The sequence below is a fragment of the Salvelinus fontinalis genome, chromosome 13 (assembly GCF_029448725.1).
Source record: "Salvelinus fontinalis isolate EN_2023a chromosome 13, ASM2944872v1, whole genome shotgun sequence".
In the NCBI taxonomy this organism is placed as follows: Eukaryota; Metazoa; Chordata; class Actinopteri; order Salmoniformes; family Salmonidae; genus Salvelinus; species Salvelinus fontinalis.
The window spans coordinates 36,514,650-36,532,598 of record NC_074677.1 but is presented as its reverse complement, the minus strand read 5'-3'; the positions used below and the strand labels follow the sequence as shown (position 1 = coordinate 36,532,598).

The 17,949-nt window shown below is 44.2% G+C and overlaps 1 protein-coding gene across 2 annotated transcripts in view; it reads left to right on the top strand.

Moving 5' to 3' along the window:
• LOC129868578 (transcriptional regulator ATRX-like) overlaps positions 1–17,949 on the top strand; it is a 57,515-nt gene that overhangs the window by 22,706 nt on the left and 16,860 nt on the right. The window contains exons 7-17 of one of the 2 annotated variants that reach the window (XM_055942684.1): positions 6,889–6,998; positions 10,758–10,825; positions 10,944–12,766; positions 12,915–12,981; positions 15,690–15,841; positions 16,082–16,246; positions 16,366–16,480; positions 16,590–16,689; positions 16,927–17,109; positions 17,269–17,413; positions 17,524–17,633. In XM_055942684.1, the coding sequence (XP_055798659.1) occupies positions 6,889–6,998; positions 10,758–10,825; positions 10,944–12,766; positions 12,915–12,981; positions 15,690–15,841; positions 16,082–16,246; positions 16,366–16,480; positions 16,590–16,689; positions 16,927–17,109; positions 17,269–17,413; positions 17,524–17,633 (3,038 nt within the window). The remainder of the gene's footprint in view (positions 1–6,888; positions 6,999–10,757; positions 10,826–10,943; positions 12,767–12,914; positions 12,982–15,689; positions 15,842–16,081; positions 16,247–16,365; positions 16,481–16,589; positions 16,690–16,926; positions 17,110–17,268; positions 17,414–17,523; positions 17,634–17,949) is intronic. The other variant, XM_055942685.1, reaches the window with a different exon arrangement.

Sequence of the window (17,949 nt, the reverse complement as noted above, 5' to 3'; positions counted from 1 at the left end):
ACCAATTAGGGTTTTCAATCTCTCAAAAAGAATGTGGTGGTCGATGGTGTCAAAAGCAGCACTAAGGTCTAGGAGCACATGGACAGATGCAGTCTGACGCTATTAAAAGGTAATTTACCACCTTCACGAGTGCAGTCTCAGTGCTACGATGGGGTCGAAAACCAGACTGAAGTGTTTTCAAGATGGCGTAGCAGTTGGACGTCTTTTGTCTTGTCGTGTCCCGTGTATATATATTTTATCTTCGTGTATATTTTTCTTAACCCCAACTTCAACATACTCTCCTGCAACCCGCCTCACCCAATGTGGTATGGATCTGCTATTTTCTTTACTTCAGAACCGGAACACCCAACAGAAGCTAGACAGCTAACTAGCTAGTAGTCAGCTAGCCACTGCTAGAGGTCATCAGCTAAACTTTAGCCCGGACAACTGCCAGTCTGCACAACGCGATTCAACCCAGAGCGTGTCGGACTTCTTACTCTGCATATCCCTGGATTCCTACTGCAAGCTCTGAACCTCTTCACCTGGATCATCGCAGCTAGCGATTGGCTTCTCCTGGCTAACGTCTCTGTCCCAAAGAATGCACCAATTAGCCTGGAGCTAGCCTATGCTAGGCACATTTCCTGGCTAGCTGAAGAGGTCCATCAGCCACTCCTTGGGCTACAATACCTATTTTGCCAATTAGCCTGGACCCCTTTTATTGCTGATACGGAGCCCCGCCGATCCATCACGACTGGACTACCGACGTAATATGCCCGAGAGGGTTTTTCAACTGGCTCCCCCATCGTGACGTCCCCTGAATGCCCATCTGCTAGCCTGCTAGCCGTGGCCCACTAGCTCTCTAGAGCACACCGGACTGTTAGCTGAAGAGGTCCAAAAGCCACATTTCCTGGGCTACAATACCTATTTTGCCAATTGGCCAGGACCCCTTTACTACACGGAGCCCTGCTGATCCATCACGACTGATCTGCCGACGTAACCGCATGAAGGGGCTATAACTGACTTCTTCCGTTCCGACGTCCCTCTTAAGGCCCTTCTGCTAGCCCCAGCCCACTAGCTGTCTGAATCGGCGTGTCTCCAGCTCGCCCAGTTACTCACTGGACCCAATGATCACTCCGCTATGCATGCCTCTCCCTAATGTCAATATTCCTTGTTCATTGCTGTTTTGGTTAGTTATTATTGCCTTATTTCACTGTAGGGCCTATAGCCCTGCTCAATAAGCCTTAGCTAACCCTTTAGTTCCACCTCCCACACTTGCGGTGACCTCACCTGGTTTAAATTATGTTTCTAGAGACACTATCTCTCTCATCGTCACTCAGTGCCTAGGTTTACCTCCACTGTATTCACATCCTACCATACCCTTGTCTGTACATTATGCCTTGAATCTATTATACCGTGCCCAGAAACCTGCTCCTTTTACTCTCTTCCAAACATAATAGACAACCAGTTCTTATAGCCTTTAGCCGTACCCTTATCTTATTCCTCCTTTGTTTCTCTGGTGATGTAGAGGTTAATCCAGGCCCTGCAGTGCCTAGCTCCACTCCCATTCCCCAGGCACTCTCATTTGTTGACTTCTGTAACCGTAAAAGCCTTGGTTTCATGCATGTTAACATTAGAAGCCTCCTCCCTAAGTTTGTTTTATTCACTGCTTTAGCACACTCTGCCAACCCGGATGTCCTAGCCATGTCTGAATCCTGGCTTAGGAAGGCCAGGACTATAACATCCCTAACTATAACATTTGCTGACAAGATAGAACTGCCAGAGTTCTGTCTTACTATCCAGGTCTGTGCCCAAACAATTTGAGCTTCTACTTTTAAAAATCAACCTTTCCAGAAACAAGTCTCTCACTGTTGCCGCTTGCTATAGACCCCTTCTGCCCCCAGCTGTGCCCTGGACACCATATGTGAGTTGATTGCCCCCCATCTATCTTCAGAGCTCATACTGTTAGGTGACCTAAACTGGGACATGCTTAAAACCCCGGCCTTCCTACAATCTAAGCTTGATGCCCTCAATCTCACACAAATTATCAATGAACCTACCAGGTACAACCCCAAATCCGTAAACATGGGCACCCTCATATATACACTGCTCAAAAAAATAAAGGGAACACTTAAACAACACAATGTAACTCCAAGTCAATCACACTTCTGCGAAATCAAACTGTCCACTTAGGAAGCAACACTGATTGACAATAGATTTCACATGCTGTTGTGCAAATGGAATAGACAAAAGGTGGAAATTATAGGCAATTAGTAAGACACCCCCAAAAAAGGAATGGTTCTGCAGGTGGTGACCACAGACCACTTCTCAGTTCCTATGCTTCCTGGCTGATGTTTTGGTCACTTTTGAATGCTGGTGGTGCTTTCACTCTAGTGGTAGCATGAGACGGAGTCTACAACCCACACAAGTGGCTCAGGTAGTGCAGTTCATCCAGGATGGCACATCAATGCGAGCTGTGGCAAAAAGGTTTGCTGTGTCTGTCAGCGTAGTGTCCAAAGCATGGAGGCGCTACCAGGAGACAGGCCAGTACATCAGGAGACGTGGAGGAGGCCGTAGGATGGCAACAACCCAGCAGCGGGACTGCTACCTCCGCCTTTGTGCAAGGAGGTGCACTGCCAGAGCCCTGCAAAATGACCTCCAGCAGGCCACAAATGTGCATGTGTCAGCATATGGTCTCACAAGGGGTCTGAGGATCTCATCTCGGTACCTATTGGCAGTCAGGCTACCTCTGGCGAGCACATGGAGGGCTGTGCGGACCCACAAAGAAATGCCACCCCACACCATGACTGACCCACCGCCAAACCGGTCATGCTGGAGGATGTTGCAGGCAGCAGAACGTTCTACACGGCGTCTCCAGACTCTGGCACGTCTGTCACATGTGCTCAGTGTGAACCTGCTTTCATCTGTGAAGAGCACAGGGCGCCAGTGGCGAATTTGCCAATCTTGGTGTTCTCTGGCAAATGCCAAACGTCCTGCACGGTGTTGGGCTGTAAGCACAACCCCCACCTGTGGACGTCGGGCCCTCATACCACCCTCATGGAGTCTGTTTCTGACCGTTTGAGCAGAGACATGCACATTTGTGGCCTGCTGGAGGTCATTTTGCAGGGCTCTGGCAGTGCACCTCCTTGCACAAAGGCGGAGGAAGCGGTCCTGCTGCTATGTTGTTGCCCTCCTACGGCCTCCTCCACGTCTCCTGATGTACTGGCCTGTCTCCTGGTAGCGCCTCCATGCTCTGGACACTACGCTGACAGACACAGCAAACCTTTTTGCCACAGCTCGCATTGATGTGCCATCCTGGATGAACTGCACTACCTGAGCCACTTGTGTGGGTTGTAGACTCCGTCTCATGCTACCACTAGAGTGAAATGCACCGCCAGCATTCAAAAGTGACCAAAAGATCAGCCAGGAAGCATAGGAACTGAGAAGTGGTCTGTGATCACCACCTGCAGAACCATTCCTTTTTTGGGGGTGTCTTACTAATTGCCTATAATTTCCACCTTTTGTCTATTCCATTTGCACAACAGCATGTGAAATTTATTGTCAGTCAGTGTTGCTTCCTAAGTGGACAGTTTGATTTCACAGAAGTGTGATTGACTTGGAGTTACATTGTTTAAGTGTTCCCTTTATTTTTTTGAGCAGTGTATATCATCCTACCAACCTGCCCTCCAAATACACCTCTGCTGTCTTCAACCAGGATCTCAGCGATCACTGCCTCATTGGCTGCGTCCATAATGGGTCTGCAGTCAAACGACCACCCCTCATCACTGTTAAACACTCCCTAAAACACTTCAGTGAGCAGGCCTTTCTAATCGACCTGGCCCGGGTATCCTGGAAGGATATTGACCTCATTCCGTCAGTAGACGATGCCTGGTTACTCTTTAAAAGTGCTTTACTCACCATCTTAAATAAGCATGCCCCATTTAAAAAAATATATATAATAATAATAATGAACCAGGAACAGATATAGCCCTTGGTTCACTCCAGACCTGACTGCCCTTCACCAGCACAAAAACATCCTGTGGCGTACTGCATTAGCATCGAATAGCCCCCGCAATATGCAACTTTTCAGGGAAGGTAGGAACCAATATACACAGGCAGTTAGGAAAGCAAAGGCTAACTTTTTCAAACAGAAATTTGCATCCTGTAGCACAAACTCCAAAAAGTTCTGGGACACTGTAAAGTCCATGGAGAATAAGAGTACCTCCTCCCAGCTGCCCACTGCACTGAGGCTAGGAAACACTGTCACCACTGATAAATCTACGATAATTGAGAATTTCAACAAACATTTTTCTACGGCTGGCAATGCTTCCCACCTGGCTACCCCTACCCCGGTCAACAGCCCTGCACCCCCCACAGCAACTTGCCCAAGCCTCCCCTATTTTCTCTTTAACCCAAATCCAGTCAGCTGATGTTCTGAAAGTGCTGCAAAATCTGGATCCCTACAAATCAGCTGGGCTAGACAATCTGGACCCTCTCTTTCTAAAATTATCTGCTGCAATTGTTGCAACCCCTATTACTAGCCTGTTCAACCTCTCTTTCATATCGTCTGAGATCCCTAAAGATTGGAAAGCTGCCGTGGTCATCCCCCTCTTCAAAGGGGGAGACACTCTAGACCCAAACTGTTACAGATCTATATCTATCCTGCACTGCCTTTCTAAGGTCTTCGAAAGCCAAGTTACCAAACAGATCACCGACCATTTCAAATCCCACCGTACCTTCTCCGCTATGCAATCTGGTTTCCGAGCTGGTCATGGGTGCACCTCAGCCACGCTCAAGGTCCTAAACGATATCATAACCGCCATTGATAAAATACAATACTGTGCAGCCGTCTTCATCGACTTGGCCAAGGCTTTCGACTGTCAATCACCGCATTCTTATCGGCAGACTCAACAGCCTTGGTTTCTTAAATGACTGCCTCGCCTGGTTCACCAACTACTTCTCAGAGTTCAGTGTGTCAAATCGGAGGGCCTGTTGTCCGAGCCTTTGGCAGTCTCTATGGGGGTGCCACAGGGTTCAATTCTCGGGCTGACTCTTTTCTCTGTATACATCAATGATGTCGCTCTTGCTGCTGGTGATTCTCTGATCCACCTCTACACAGACGACACCATTTTGTATACTCCTGGCCCTTCTTTGTACACTGTTTTAACTAACCTCCAGACGAGCTTCAATGCCATACAACTCTCCTTCCGTGGCCTCCAACTGCTCTTAAATGCAAGTAAAACTAAATGCATGCTCTTCAACCGATCGCTACCCGCCCGCCCGACTAGCATCACTACTCTGGACGGTTCTGACTTAGAATATGTGGACAACTACAAATACCTAGGTGTTTGGTTAGACTGTAAACTCTCCGTTCAGATTCACATTAAGCATCTCCAATCCTAAATTAAATCTAGAATCGGCTTCCTATTTCGCAACACAGCATCCTTCACTCATGCTGCCAAACATACCCTCATAAAGCTGACTATCCTACCAATCCTTGACTTCGGCGATGTCATTTACAAAATAGCCTCCAACACTCAACTCAGCAAACTGTATGTAGTCTATCACAGTGCCATCTGTGTTGTCACCAAAGCCCCATATACTACCCACCACTGCGACCTGTATGCTGTCGTTGGCTGGCCCTCGCTTCCTTTTTTGTAGCCAAACCCACTGGCTCCAGGTCATCTACAAGTATTTGCTAGGTTAAGCCCCGCCTTATCTCAGCTAACTGGTCACCATAGCAACACCCATCCGTAGCACGTGTTCCAGCAGGTATATCTCACTGGTCACCCCCAAAGCAACTCCTCCTTTGGCCGCCTTTCATTCCAGTTCTCTGCTGCCAATGACTGGAACGAACTGCAAAAATCACTGAAGCTAGAGACTCATATCTCCCTCACTAACTTTAAGCACCAGCTGTCAGAGCAGCTCACAGATCACTGCATCTGTAAATAGCCCATCCAACTACCTCATCCCCCATACTGTTATTTATTTGATTTATTTTGCTCCTTTGCACCCCAGTATCTCTACTTGCACACTCATCTTCTGCACATCCATCACTCCAGTGTTTAATTGCCATTTTGTAATTATTTTGCCACTATGGCCTATTTATTACCTTACGCCCCTTATCCTACCTCCTTTGCACACACGCTATATACACTTTTTCTAGTGTATTATTGACTGCATGTTTGTTTATTCCATGTTTAACTCTGTTGTTTTTGTCGCACTGCTTTGCTTTATCTTGGCCAGGTTGCAGTTGTAAATGAGAACTTGTTCTCAACTAGCCTACCTGGTTAAATAAAGGTGAAATAATAATTAATTAGTTGTCTTCAGGAAGGCAGTGAGTTGCTGCCAACACCGTTCTCAATATTTATTTTGAGGAATTGGAGATTCGATATAGGCTAATTATTTAATTTTTGTTTTCGTGTCAAGATTTAGCTTTTTCTAGAAAGGCTTTATTACTGCCACTTTAAGTGAGTTTGGTACACATCTGGAGGATAGGGTGCAATTTACTATGTTCAACATAGGAGGGCCAAGCACAGGAAGTAGCTCTTTTAGTAGTTTAGTTGCAATAGGGTCCAGTATGCAGCTTGCAGGTTTAGAGGCCATTACTATTTTCATGAATGTGCCAAGAGATGCAGGATTACAAAACTTGAGTATCTCCTTGATCCTAGGTCCTGGCAGTTCTGTGCAAACAACTGAGCATTGGAGAAATATGCAGATTCAAAGAGGAGTCCATAATTTGCTTTCTAATGATCATAATCTTTTCATGGAAGAAGTTCATGAATTCATCACTGCTGAAGTAGAAAGCCATCCTCGCTTGGGGAATGATGCTTTTTCTTAGCCAGCCTAAAACCCCAAAGAGCAAGCAATGCAGATTTAGAAGCATTGATTGATCGATTGTGTGTTTTGTAGGAGGTGAACACTTGGAGATTGTTAGCTGTACAGCCTGTGGCCAGCAAGTTAACCACTTCCAGAGGGACTCCTTCAATCAGCATCCGGTACTCAAAGTACTTATTTGCAAGGTGAGGTGATCCTGGGTCTGTCAAAGATTGGGACAATTATAGTGAACACAAATATAAGCTCAACATGCAACAATGTCAAATATTTTACTGTGTTACAGTTTATATAAAGAAATAAGTACATTTAAATAAATTCATTAAGACCTAATCTATGGATTTCACATGACTGGGAGTCCATATGTTGGTCAGAGATGCCTTAAAAGAAAACCAGTCAGTATCTGGTGTGACCACCATTTGCGTCATGCAGCGCGACACATATCCTTCACGTAGAGTTTATCAGGCTGTTGATTTTGGCCTGTGGAATGTTGTCCTACTCTTCTTTAATAGCTGTGTGAAGTTCCTGGATATTGGCGTGAATTGGAACACGCTGTCAAACACGTCAATCCAGAGCATCCCAAACATGCCCAATGTCTGGTGATTATGCAGGCCATGGAAGAACTGGGTCATTTTCAGCTTCCAGGAATCAGGAACAGATCCTTACGACAAGGTGCTGTGCATTATCATGCACAACAATGGCCCTCAGGATCTTGTCATGGTATCTCTGTGCATTTAAATTGCTGTCTATAAAATGCTATTGTTTGTTGTCCGTAGCTTATGCTGCCCATACCAAAACGCCACCACGGGGCACTCTGTTCACAACGTTGACATCAGCAAACCGCTCACCCACACAACGCCATACACGTGGTCTGTGGTTGTGAGCCAGTTGGACGTACTGCCAAATTCTCTAAAACAACATTGAAGGAGGCTTACGGTAGCGAAATTAACAGTAAATTCTCTGGCAAAATTTGTTGGACATTCCTGCAGTCCGCTTGCCAATTGCACACTCCATCAACTTGAGACATCTGTGGCATTGTGTTGTGTGACAAAACTGCACATTTTAGAGTGGCTTTTTATTGTCCCCGGCATAAGATGCACCTGTGTAATGATTAGGGCAGTCCCCAACAAAATCAAAAATCTTGGTTGACTGAAAGTCGTCTGTTCAATTGCTCAACATTTTTAAACATGTATTTTCCCGTATATAGACACACCATATATGTTTTAATAAAATCAACTATTTGCATTGAGCTTGTCTGATGCTTTAAGTGTACAGTTTGATGCCTAAAGGGCGCCAGAGATCTCAATAACATTAACTTGACCCAACTATTCTCCTCCCGCTCCTGCTGGCTTTCGCTCATTCTGCCATTACTCTCCTGAAGTTGCCGGTAAAAGGCTACATGAGGAGTTGGCAACCTTTCTCATGTGGAATGCCAATTTATCTTACCATTTCTACTCATCTGCATGCCAGTTATGGTTTTCATATGCACATTTTAGTGAAACTGTTTAATTTATAATAATGTCTTGATATCTTAATCATTGTCATGTGGTTAATCAACATTCTATTTAAATCTAAATTAAAATGATACAAACATAAAAAGTTACTTCTATTGCCATTGCCAACTACTTAAAAATAGCCTACATAAAGCCAACAAATAAAACCATTGCTCCTGCATGTAGAAAAAATCATCTTAGAAATCAGATTGGCTACATTCTGCCTGTTTGCAACAAACTTGAAACGTATCAACTATTAACTTGCGTTCAGCCAAAACTTGCTCTAGTGAACTTGCAACATTGCATAAAATATTCTGGGCCCTCGGTTTCCTGTGCCAGTGAGCTTTTAGACCCATTTGTAGGCTATTTGCGCAAAGGATAAGAAGCAGTGCTTGACTTGGGCAGGAGTTCACCTGAGCTGAGTACCAGCACCTCAAATGTTCTACTGCTTGAACTCCTGTTCCTCTTATAGAATATTAGCTCTAAAGTATTGTGGAGCTCCTGCACCAGGACCCAAAATGAGTACCAGAACCTATTTCAGTCCAAGTCCAGCTCTGACGTTTCCACTGGATCAGAGCATGACATTTTTGCCTTTCACGCTGAGTGGTTATCGAAAGGGAGAGCACTGGAAAGATTTTCAAATACATTGAGGAATTAATGATATTCTCAATGGAAAGAAAAACAGACTTTGCTTGCTGTTTGAGGTGAAGAAAACATTACTTTGAGGAGCTCCACAGGTCATTAGTGGTGGCGTGTTAAGCCAATCATAAATGTGCCCGTTTGGGGATCCGATTAGTATTTCTATGCCTGCATTTGTGCACAGGCCAATTGTGCACAGGCCACTTCTATGTGTATGCGTCCTTACTCAATATTGACAGGGGTGGCCTCCCGGGTGGCGCAGTGGTCTAGGGCACTGCATCGCAGTGCTAACTGCGCCACCAGAGTCTCTGGGTTCGCCCCCAGGCTCTGTCGCAGCCGGCCGCGACCGGGAGGTCCGTGGGGCGACGCACAATTGGGCTAGCGTCGTCCGGGTTAGGGAGGGTTTGGCCGGTAGGGATTTCCTTGTCTCATCGCGCTCCAGCAACTCCTGTGGCGGGCTGGGCGCAGTGCGCGCTAGCCAAGGGGGCCAGGTGCACGGTGTTTCCTCCGACACATTGGTGCGGCTGGCTTCCGGGTTGGAGGCGTGCTGTGTTAAAGAAGCAGTGCGGCTTGGTTGGGTTGTGCTTCGGAGGACGCATGACTTTCGACCTTCGTCTCTCCCGAGCCCGTACGGGAGTTGTAGCGATGAGACAAGATAGTAATTACTAGCGATTGGATACCACGAAAATTTGGGAGAAAAGGGGATAAAATTAAAAAATGGTAATAATAATATTGACAGGGGTGCGCCAAACAAAAGACGATGACTAAATTGGCAGAACTCATAAATGGAATTAAATAAACCAAAAGTTGTTTCTCACAATTATAGCATAGGTTGTGGACTTTGTAAATAATGTGTCCACTCCGACAATGAGAACAAGACTGGAATAATATTGAATGCATTAAAAGAAATGACCGTAACCAAAGTAACAAACTTTAGATTAGGAATTAACAGTAAATTTACTGGTGATATGTCATGGGGAATTGATATACACTAATAATCAAACGCAAACAATTCACACAATGAAGTTATGACACAATGAATGTGAGTTTTGGAGGGAGAGAAGTGCATTGTTCATCTGGGCGCATGGTAAATCACACGTCTGCATTGGCCATGCAGGATTTATGGTGATATGGCCTCCGCAGACGTCAGGGCATTCATACTTCTTGCGCTTTGCGGAGCAGGATGTGCCGCCCCCACCCACCGTCAACCCATCATGTCAATGGGGAGCTATACAGAGCCCTCCGCATTAAAACATTTGGGAGGCGCATGGCGATGTGGTACAGAGTTCGATTTGGCCTCTGCATGCCTCTGGAGGCTCCGCAATATGGAGCCGCCGACCACATTTTCGAATCGAGTATAAATTGGCTTTCAGTCCAAGACTCCAATGGATTAGTTCACTGAGATGGGCGCATATATACACTTGTTACTGCTCGACTAAAACAATCTCTGTCGACCAACAGCCTAACGACCAAAAAATCGACCAGTCGACTAATTGGGATCAACCCTAGTAATGATCATGCTGTTTAATCAGCTTCTTCATATGCCACACCTGTCAGGTGGATGGATTATCTTTGCAAAGGAGAAATGGTCACTAAATGTAAACAAACATTATATGGAAATAAGCTTTTTGTGCATATGGAACATTTCTGGGATATTTTATTTCAGCTCATGAAACATGGGACCAACACTACATGTTGCATTTATATTTTTGTTCAGTGTGTGTGTGTGTGTGTGTGTGTGTCATTCTCCAACAATATTTTGTTAAGCTCAGCTACATTTTTGGAGGATATGTCCTTATTGTCTTATTTTCTCAGTCTTGTTTCAAGTATTACTCAAGTGATGACATCAGCAAGGATTGTGATGGCATGGACGAACAGTGCAGGTACAACGAGGTGGTTCTTCTATACAACAAGATGCTGCAAGCAAATCCTGAAATGTTAACAAACATACAGGTTGTTACATTAATCATTACTTCAAACTATTATATTTGCTTCTTACAGATGGTGTGCAGAGGGGGGAAACCTGATCTGCTGCGACTTTTGCCCCAACGCCTTCTGTAAGAAATGCATTTTGCGTAATCTGGGGCGAAAGGAGCTGTCTGGCATCCTAGATGAGGAGAGTAAGTGGTACTGCTACGTATGCAGCCCAGAGCCTCTTCTGGACCTGGTCGTCGCCTGTGACAACGTTCTTGACAACCTGGGGAGTTTGTGGCAAGACCACCGCAAGAGGGGCAGAGGTGATGGCAAATCTGGACATTGTGACTCCCATCCCAGGCATTCTCAAAACATTCCCACGGGTCATTGGAAACATAGTGGCATAGATGGGCATGTGGTATTCAACTACAACACCCTTCAAATTCCAGAAGAGATGGCCAAAAAGGCAAAAAAACTTGTGGACTCTACGAACACTGTAAACACAACTTTCGTGAAGTTCATTCAAGGTGGAATGGATTTTAAGCGACAATACTTGAAGACTTTCCAGTCAGTACTGAAGGGTCTAAAGAAGTCCCACACAGCTCTGGAGGAAGCCCTTTGGGAGGAGTTCAAAGAGATTGGTCTGCCAAATGATGGGGGAAACCCCACTTTTGATACTGATGCACCTCAACAAGCACAAGAGGGTTGTGTGGAAATGGACATTGTTGATAAAAATTGCCTGCATTTCTTAAAGAAAATTGCAGCTGAACATTTGGAAGATAATTATTCAGACTCTAAGGGCTTTACGGATGATGAAAGGCCTTCGTCCTCAAGTGAAATGAAAGGTGTCCTTGGCACAGAGATAATGCCCCGTCGAGGTAGAGGCAGGCCACGGAAAAACTCTAAACCCGGAGAAGATCCTTCCAACATGACAAAACAACTGGTGGTGCAACTTACACCTGTCCCTGTTGAAAAACAGCCACCCTCTGGCCCCCCAGAGTTGGAGGTGGAGTTGGAGGAGAAAAAGGAGTTGGAGGAAGAAATAAAAGAAAAAGTGGATGAACGTAAGGGAGGCTGTGAATCTATTGAACCTGCAACAGAAGGGGAGTATGAATCTGCTGAGGAGGGAAACGAATCTCTGGTGCTGGAACTGGAAGATGAACCAGAGAATAGACGCTCACCTCGGGTAAAGACCACGCCCTTACGCAGGCCAGGTGAGGGCAAGACCAAGTCTACCCCCTCAGGCGCTGACAGTGAGGGTGACTCTGACCCTGACACCAGCCCCAATGTTGAACTACCTCAAGGAGCTGATGAGGAAGGGCTTGGAAGAGGAATTGAAGACTCGGACTCCGATGAGGTCCCTGCTGTCCTTCAGCGGGCAGCCATGGCTCACAGTTCAGATGAAGCCAGGAGTGACGATGGAGACCTTCGGAGCGTGACCAAGAAATGCCTCTTCGGCCTGAAGAAGAACACTCCCCTCTCTCCAGAAAGAGTGGTCCGCAAACGCAAGGTGCAAGAGCGCTCCTCTGACTCCGACTCCTCCAGTGACAATCCAGACCTGCAGAAGGAGATCAAAACTATGAGCAGGCCCAGGGGGAGGCCTCGGAAGGTTAAGAGAGAGGATGAACCTACCCCCAGCAAGGATAGTCCACAACATAGGCCCCCGGGCAGACCTCAGAAGGTCAAGAAAGAGAATGAATCCGCATTCAGCAAGGAGGGTTATACCCAGGTAACCAAGCCTAAAAGCACACCTCGGTCCCAGCAGGGAACAAAGCAGTCGCCATCCTCTTCCAGTCAAGAAGAGGGAGACCAGGATTCTGAGTCTAGCGATGACAGTGGTGACCAGAAGATTAAGCCTATCACTGAGGAGGTTGCCTTACTGGGGTCAGCAGCTTTCCACCAGTCGTCTGGTGAGTTGGTCTCTCACTTTCTCTGCACTTTTGAGGTAAACCACTGCATTCAGGAGCTGTATTTCAACCCTATTCAGGTAGCCATGTAGATTTCCTCATTGGCAAATGTTGAACTGACCTTTTTTTTTTTTGTACTCTTACCCTGTAGGCGATGAAGAGCAGACCCGGTCTGGGCCTTCTTGGGAAGCAGAAGATGATGACGATCCAGAAAATAGGTATGGTTCTGAACAAACGGACTTAGCCTTTGTAACACACCCTAGGCGCGGGAGAAAGGCCACGCCACGGAACTCTAAGTCGGGTGATAATAATGGTGACTCCTCCATTGTCAAGACCCCTTCCCAATCAATCTCATCTCGTCCAACCCGCAGCTGCAGTAAACCAGCAGCTATCCCATACAATTTCTAGTGTAGAGCAGAGGTACCGTGTCAAGCACAGGGAGAAACCCCTCACACCTTGCTAAGGCTGTGTTATGAATGATAGGCTACTTATGCAACTGTTTTCATTTACCTTTTTCTTAAAACATTTTTGAAAATGTAATTTAAAGTTAAATGTGAGTTGTCTATTAGCAGAATGTGGCATCATTTGTCCATATCTGTGCATTTCAAGGTGATTAAGAGGGGAAAATGTTATCGTATTAGTTATCGAAAATGTTATCGTATTAGTTTGCATAAAAGCCTGATGCACTTATTAAAACAGATTAAACAAATTATTTTATACCTCATAGTTTCTCATTGGTCAACAATACTGTAAGTCATCCTTATTTCTTCCAGATATAGTATTCTAGTTTTTACCAAAAATAACAGTATACTGTATATTAAGTATTTTAAGCCATGTTAAAGGTATCGATTGCATTATTTGTTAATAGTGTGATTATACTTTTCTTTTTAAATAAAAGCTAATGAACCACACCAGGGTACTGAATACACATCTGAACGTACCCTTAGACTTAATTTACAGGTCTGGATATATTTATCTTTGACTATACTAGGGGTGAATTACATTCCTGTCACTGGGAATTGGTCATCATGGAGTTTGGTGTCATTTCTGGACCCCAACCCTCATATTATACATCCCCTAATGGTCAGTTCATGATCAGGCATTCTTTAGGGGGACCGTATTGTACATGACTGCACCCTTCTGGCTGCTGGATGTTGCCCATTTCTCTAAGGCAGTGTAAAAGCATACACATTACTGCTAGTATTAGGTAATTGTGTTGGTGTATGGTTACTGTATGGAAGATTTTTTTTCTTGATATATTTGAAGTGCATGTGCAATATGCCAGTGGTGTAGTGGCTGTATTTAGCGCTGCTATTCTGACACAGTTGAGTACTAATACGATGGGTTGACTATCCAATGATTCTCTGAACAGACTGGAAAACTCTATTCTGCTTGATTGAATCTTTAACATTTTTATGATTTATTGCTTCTGACCAGGTTGAGTGCTTAGCCGAGAAAGAGGACTTGTGATGCTAAACAGCAGTATACCAAAGACACTGATTATAAGACCCTACTGTACTGTATTTGACATACTTTCTTTGTGCCTTTTTTCACCACAGGCACCTAGCTGAATTTCTTGTATGCTTTGTGATACTAATTGCATAATCATATTTAGAGTATTTTCATGTTTGTTTTGCATGCAAGGCCATATTTATTGGCCATTTACCTACATTTTAAATGATTTAAAAACTGCTAATTTAATGCAATTGCATTTTACTTTGGAGGAGCTCGATGCCTAAAGGCAACCGCTCTTCAAGCTGGTCCTGTAGAATGGTTGTAATGCATTTTATTCAACCACAACTTTGTCCTCTTGTGACCTCGGAGGTCAGCCTTACAACATTGCTGTGAGACGAAGAGGCATGTTGTCTTATGTAGTGAAGTGTCTTTTTTTTCTTTATTTTCTCCCCAGTTTAAACACTTGCGGTAATGCCTCAGGCCCAGGCTGTTGCCGGCCGCTGCTGTTTGATACTGCCTCATATGAGGGGCCCTCATGTACACTTACTTCTCGCTGAGGCTTCATCCGAGGCTTCGTTCAACTATTATTCTGCCAAAAGGATTGTTTCTTAAAAACATATTCTTGTGTAAGTAGATACATGTATTTCACCGAATATTGAACTTCGTAAAAAGCCCAACAAAACCTTTTTTTCTTTTTCTTTTTTCCCCCATCACAAACTATTTCCTGCATACCACCTAAAAATAAAGTGGTTGTAAGAACTTATTTTCAAATTGAAGTAATAATTATGCTGTCATTAGCTCTGAGCTGCTGTAGTGTTAGCCTTGTTAAAGGCCTGTTGTAGAGCATGCGTTAAACCAAGGATATGTTCTTACTTTTGTCATTGACTGAACTCTGTAAGAGAAACTATCCGTTGTAATAAATGAATACCCTTTATAATGTCTCGTATGTCTTCATTATTCTATATAGGACCAGCTTTGTTCATCTTGTGAGTTATACGTTTTAGATGTTTGTTATGGAGGGGAGGGGTTGATTCAAATGTGCTTACAAAGTCGTTAAGTTATCTGGCCTCTGACTCCTCAATGTGTTGCGTTTTTAAGATTAAGTTAAGTGAAATGGTCTTTGACAGAGCATTTCAGCTGTCTATTTGGTCACATAACAGATATTTACATCAGTAAAGAAAGAAAAACATTCAACCACTTAATGCAATGGCTGTAAAACTGTATTGTCGGTTGTTTACAGTTCAGGGAATGCAAAGCGGTATTAGAATAGCTAGCATTGTTATTTTCATTAATTCTAGAAGAAATGTATCTTCTGGTGATATTGCTAAGTTTAAGGTGATATCCTGCGTTTTGATTGTAAGACAAGTTCCTTTAGAGAATAAACCTATTAAGCAGGGCTTGTTGGATTTGATGTGATGATCATTAAAATGATCCTCCGGTCCCTTTTCCCTCTCTTCCTTGCTTCTGAAAGAATCGCTAAGAAAATGCTCTTGGCCCAAATCAAAGCCAACTACTCATCGGGGGAGGATTTCTCTTCAGACGAGGAGTCATCACAGGATGATGAATCTGACAGAGAAGAGAAGGCGCAGGAAGATGGGAAAGATGAAAGCTCAGATGAGAATGGTAAGTGATCCCTCCTTTCCTCCACCGAAATTTCAATTTTTAGTTTTTTTTGTCATTAAGCTGAAATACTGTCCTGACATGACCTGTTTCTTATTAACTGGGCATTAAAGTAGGCCCATATTGTAATTGTGGTGATCTAAGACATCGCCATGTGTCACTGCTTATTAGTGTACAGGTTGAATTAACATTTGCTATAGGAATATGATGTCCTCCTGACATTATACCATGTTTCTGCTGCAGGGCAGACCTCCAGTTTGACCTCTGACTCTGGGTCCAGTAAAACTCGTCACAGACACTGTCTGCTACGCCACAAGCTCAGCCTTGACGATGGAAATCCAAGTGATCAGAAAACAGCTGAAGAAAATGGGAACGAGCAGAAAGTCAAGAAGTCTAGAAGAACCGAAGGTGTGTGTGGGATGGGTTCTGTGGAACGACTATGATTGGATTCCATCAGTGCCCTAGACTAGTTTTGGAGTTGGTCCAATTACTTTGAACTTGTTTTTTTCTTTCTTCCATTGCCTCAGGTGAGACATTGGAGAGCCAGAGTAGTGATGATAGCCTATCAGAGCAGGAAGAGTCTGGTATGAGTGAAGAGCTGAGCCAATCTGAGAATGAGGGCAATGAACAGAAGCCCAAAAGGTAGAAGACTGCTAACCTGGAAGGAAACCATGTTTTCTGTCATCGTTACATGTAATTGTGGTTGCATTCTTTTTATTAGTGAAATATCTTTGCTCTTTTGTCTCCTTAGCTCATCTACCTCTAGAGTCGAGAGAGAATCAGTCCGTAGTTATCTACAGAAGAAGCAGCAACCCTCATATATTGTGCTGTCTGACTCCAGCGTCGATAAGGTAATAACAAGTGGACGTCACCATCTCATTTTACGTTTGCATTGTCAGTCGCCCTTTTATATTCTTCTTAATAACTTCATGATGTGCAACTATTTGATTTCTGAGAGGTATGATCATCATTCTGCTATTCTTGTTCACTGTTTGTGTATCAGGTGCTAAATGTTAAATTGTATGTTGTTCTTTTACTGGTAAAAGCGTTGTTGTGCTGGTGACCTCCGGATCTGTCTATCTAAACAGAGTGAAGATGACGAGAAGGACGGAGAGGAAGGTGACAACAAAGGTACACCTAAGGGCCGCAAGAAGATCCGCAGAATCATCATAGATGAGCACCTCCGCTCAGAGACCCAGAGAGCCCTGAAGGAGGAGGAGGATAGATGCAGACGCCTTGCAGAAAGAGAGCAGAGGGAGGACTTCAGAGAGGTACACTACACACAGCTGACCCTCTCCATGCACACTCACTGTAGAAACCATGCTCTCTCAGAAATGTCATACTGTTAGTCTATTTTATTTGAATACGTTATATATTATATCTATATGGTTTATATGATCAGTTTTGGTCTAATGGTGGTTTCCTCGCAGGTGATTGTTATTGACGATGAGGTGTCTCAAGTGGCCTGTCCAATCACCACTAAGCTGGTCTTGGATCAGGATGAGGGGACCAGGGAGCCACTCATTCAGGTGCACAGGAACCTGGTGACCAGGCTCAAGCCTCACCAGGTGGATGGTAAGTCTTGGTTTTTATTTGTTGTACAAGTTCAATACATACAATAATTAACATAGATTGCCAAATACAGCAGTGTCCCTTCGATTTGCTGTATTTCTTCCTTTTGATAGGTGTGCAGTTTATCTGGGACTGTTGTTGTGAGTCAGTGAAGAAGGCCAATTCCACCCCTGGATCAGGTTGCTTACTGGCCCACTGCATGGGCCTAGGGAAGACACTGCAGGTAAGAGGAAGGGAAGAGAGAATAAAATGAGTGTTTAGGATTTTATATGGATCCCCATTAGCTGTTGCTAAAGCAGTAGCTACTCTTCCTGGGGTCCAAAAATAATAATAAAACATGATGTAATACAGAATAATAATAGACATGAACAGCTCAAGAACAGTGCAACGTACCAGTCGTTTGGACACAAGGGTTTTTCTTTATTTAAAAAAAAATGTTACATTGTAGAACAATAGTGAAGACATCAAAACTATGAAATAACACATATGGAATCACGTAGTAACCAAAAAAAGTGTTAAACAAATCAAAATATATTTTA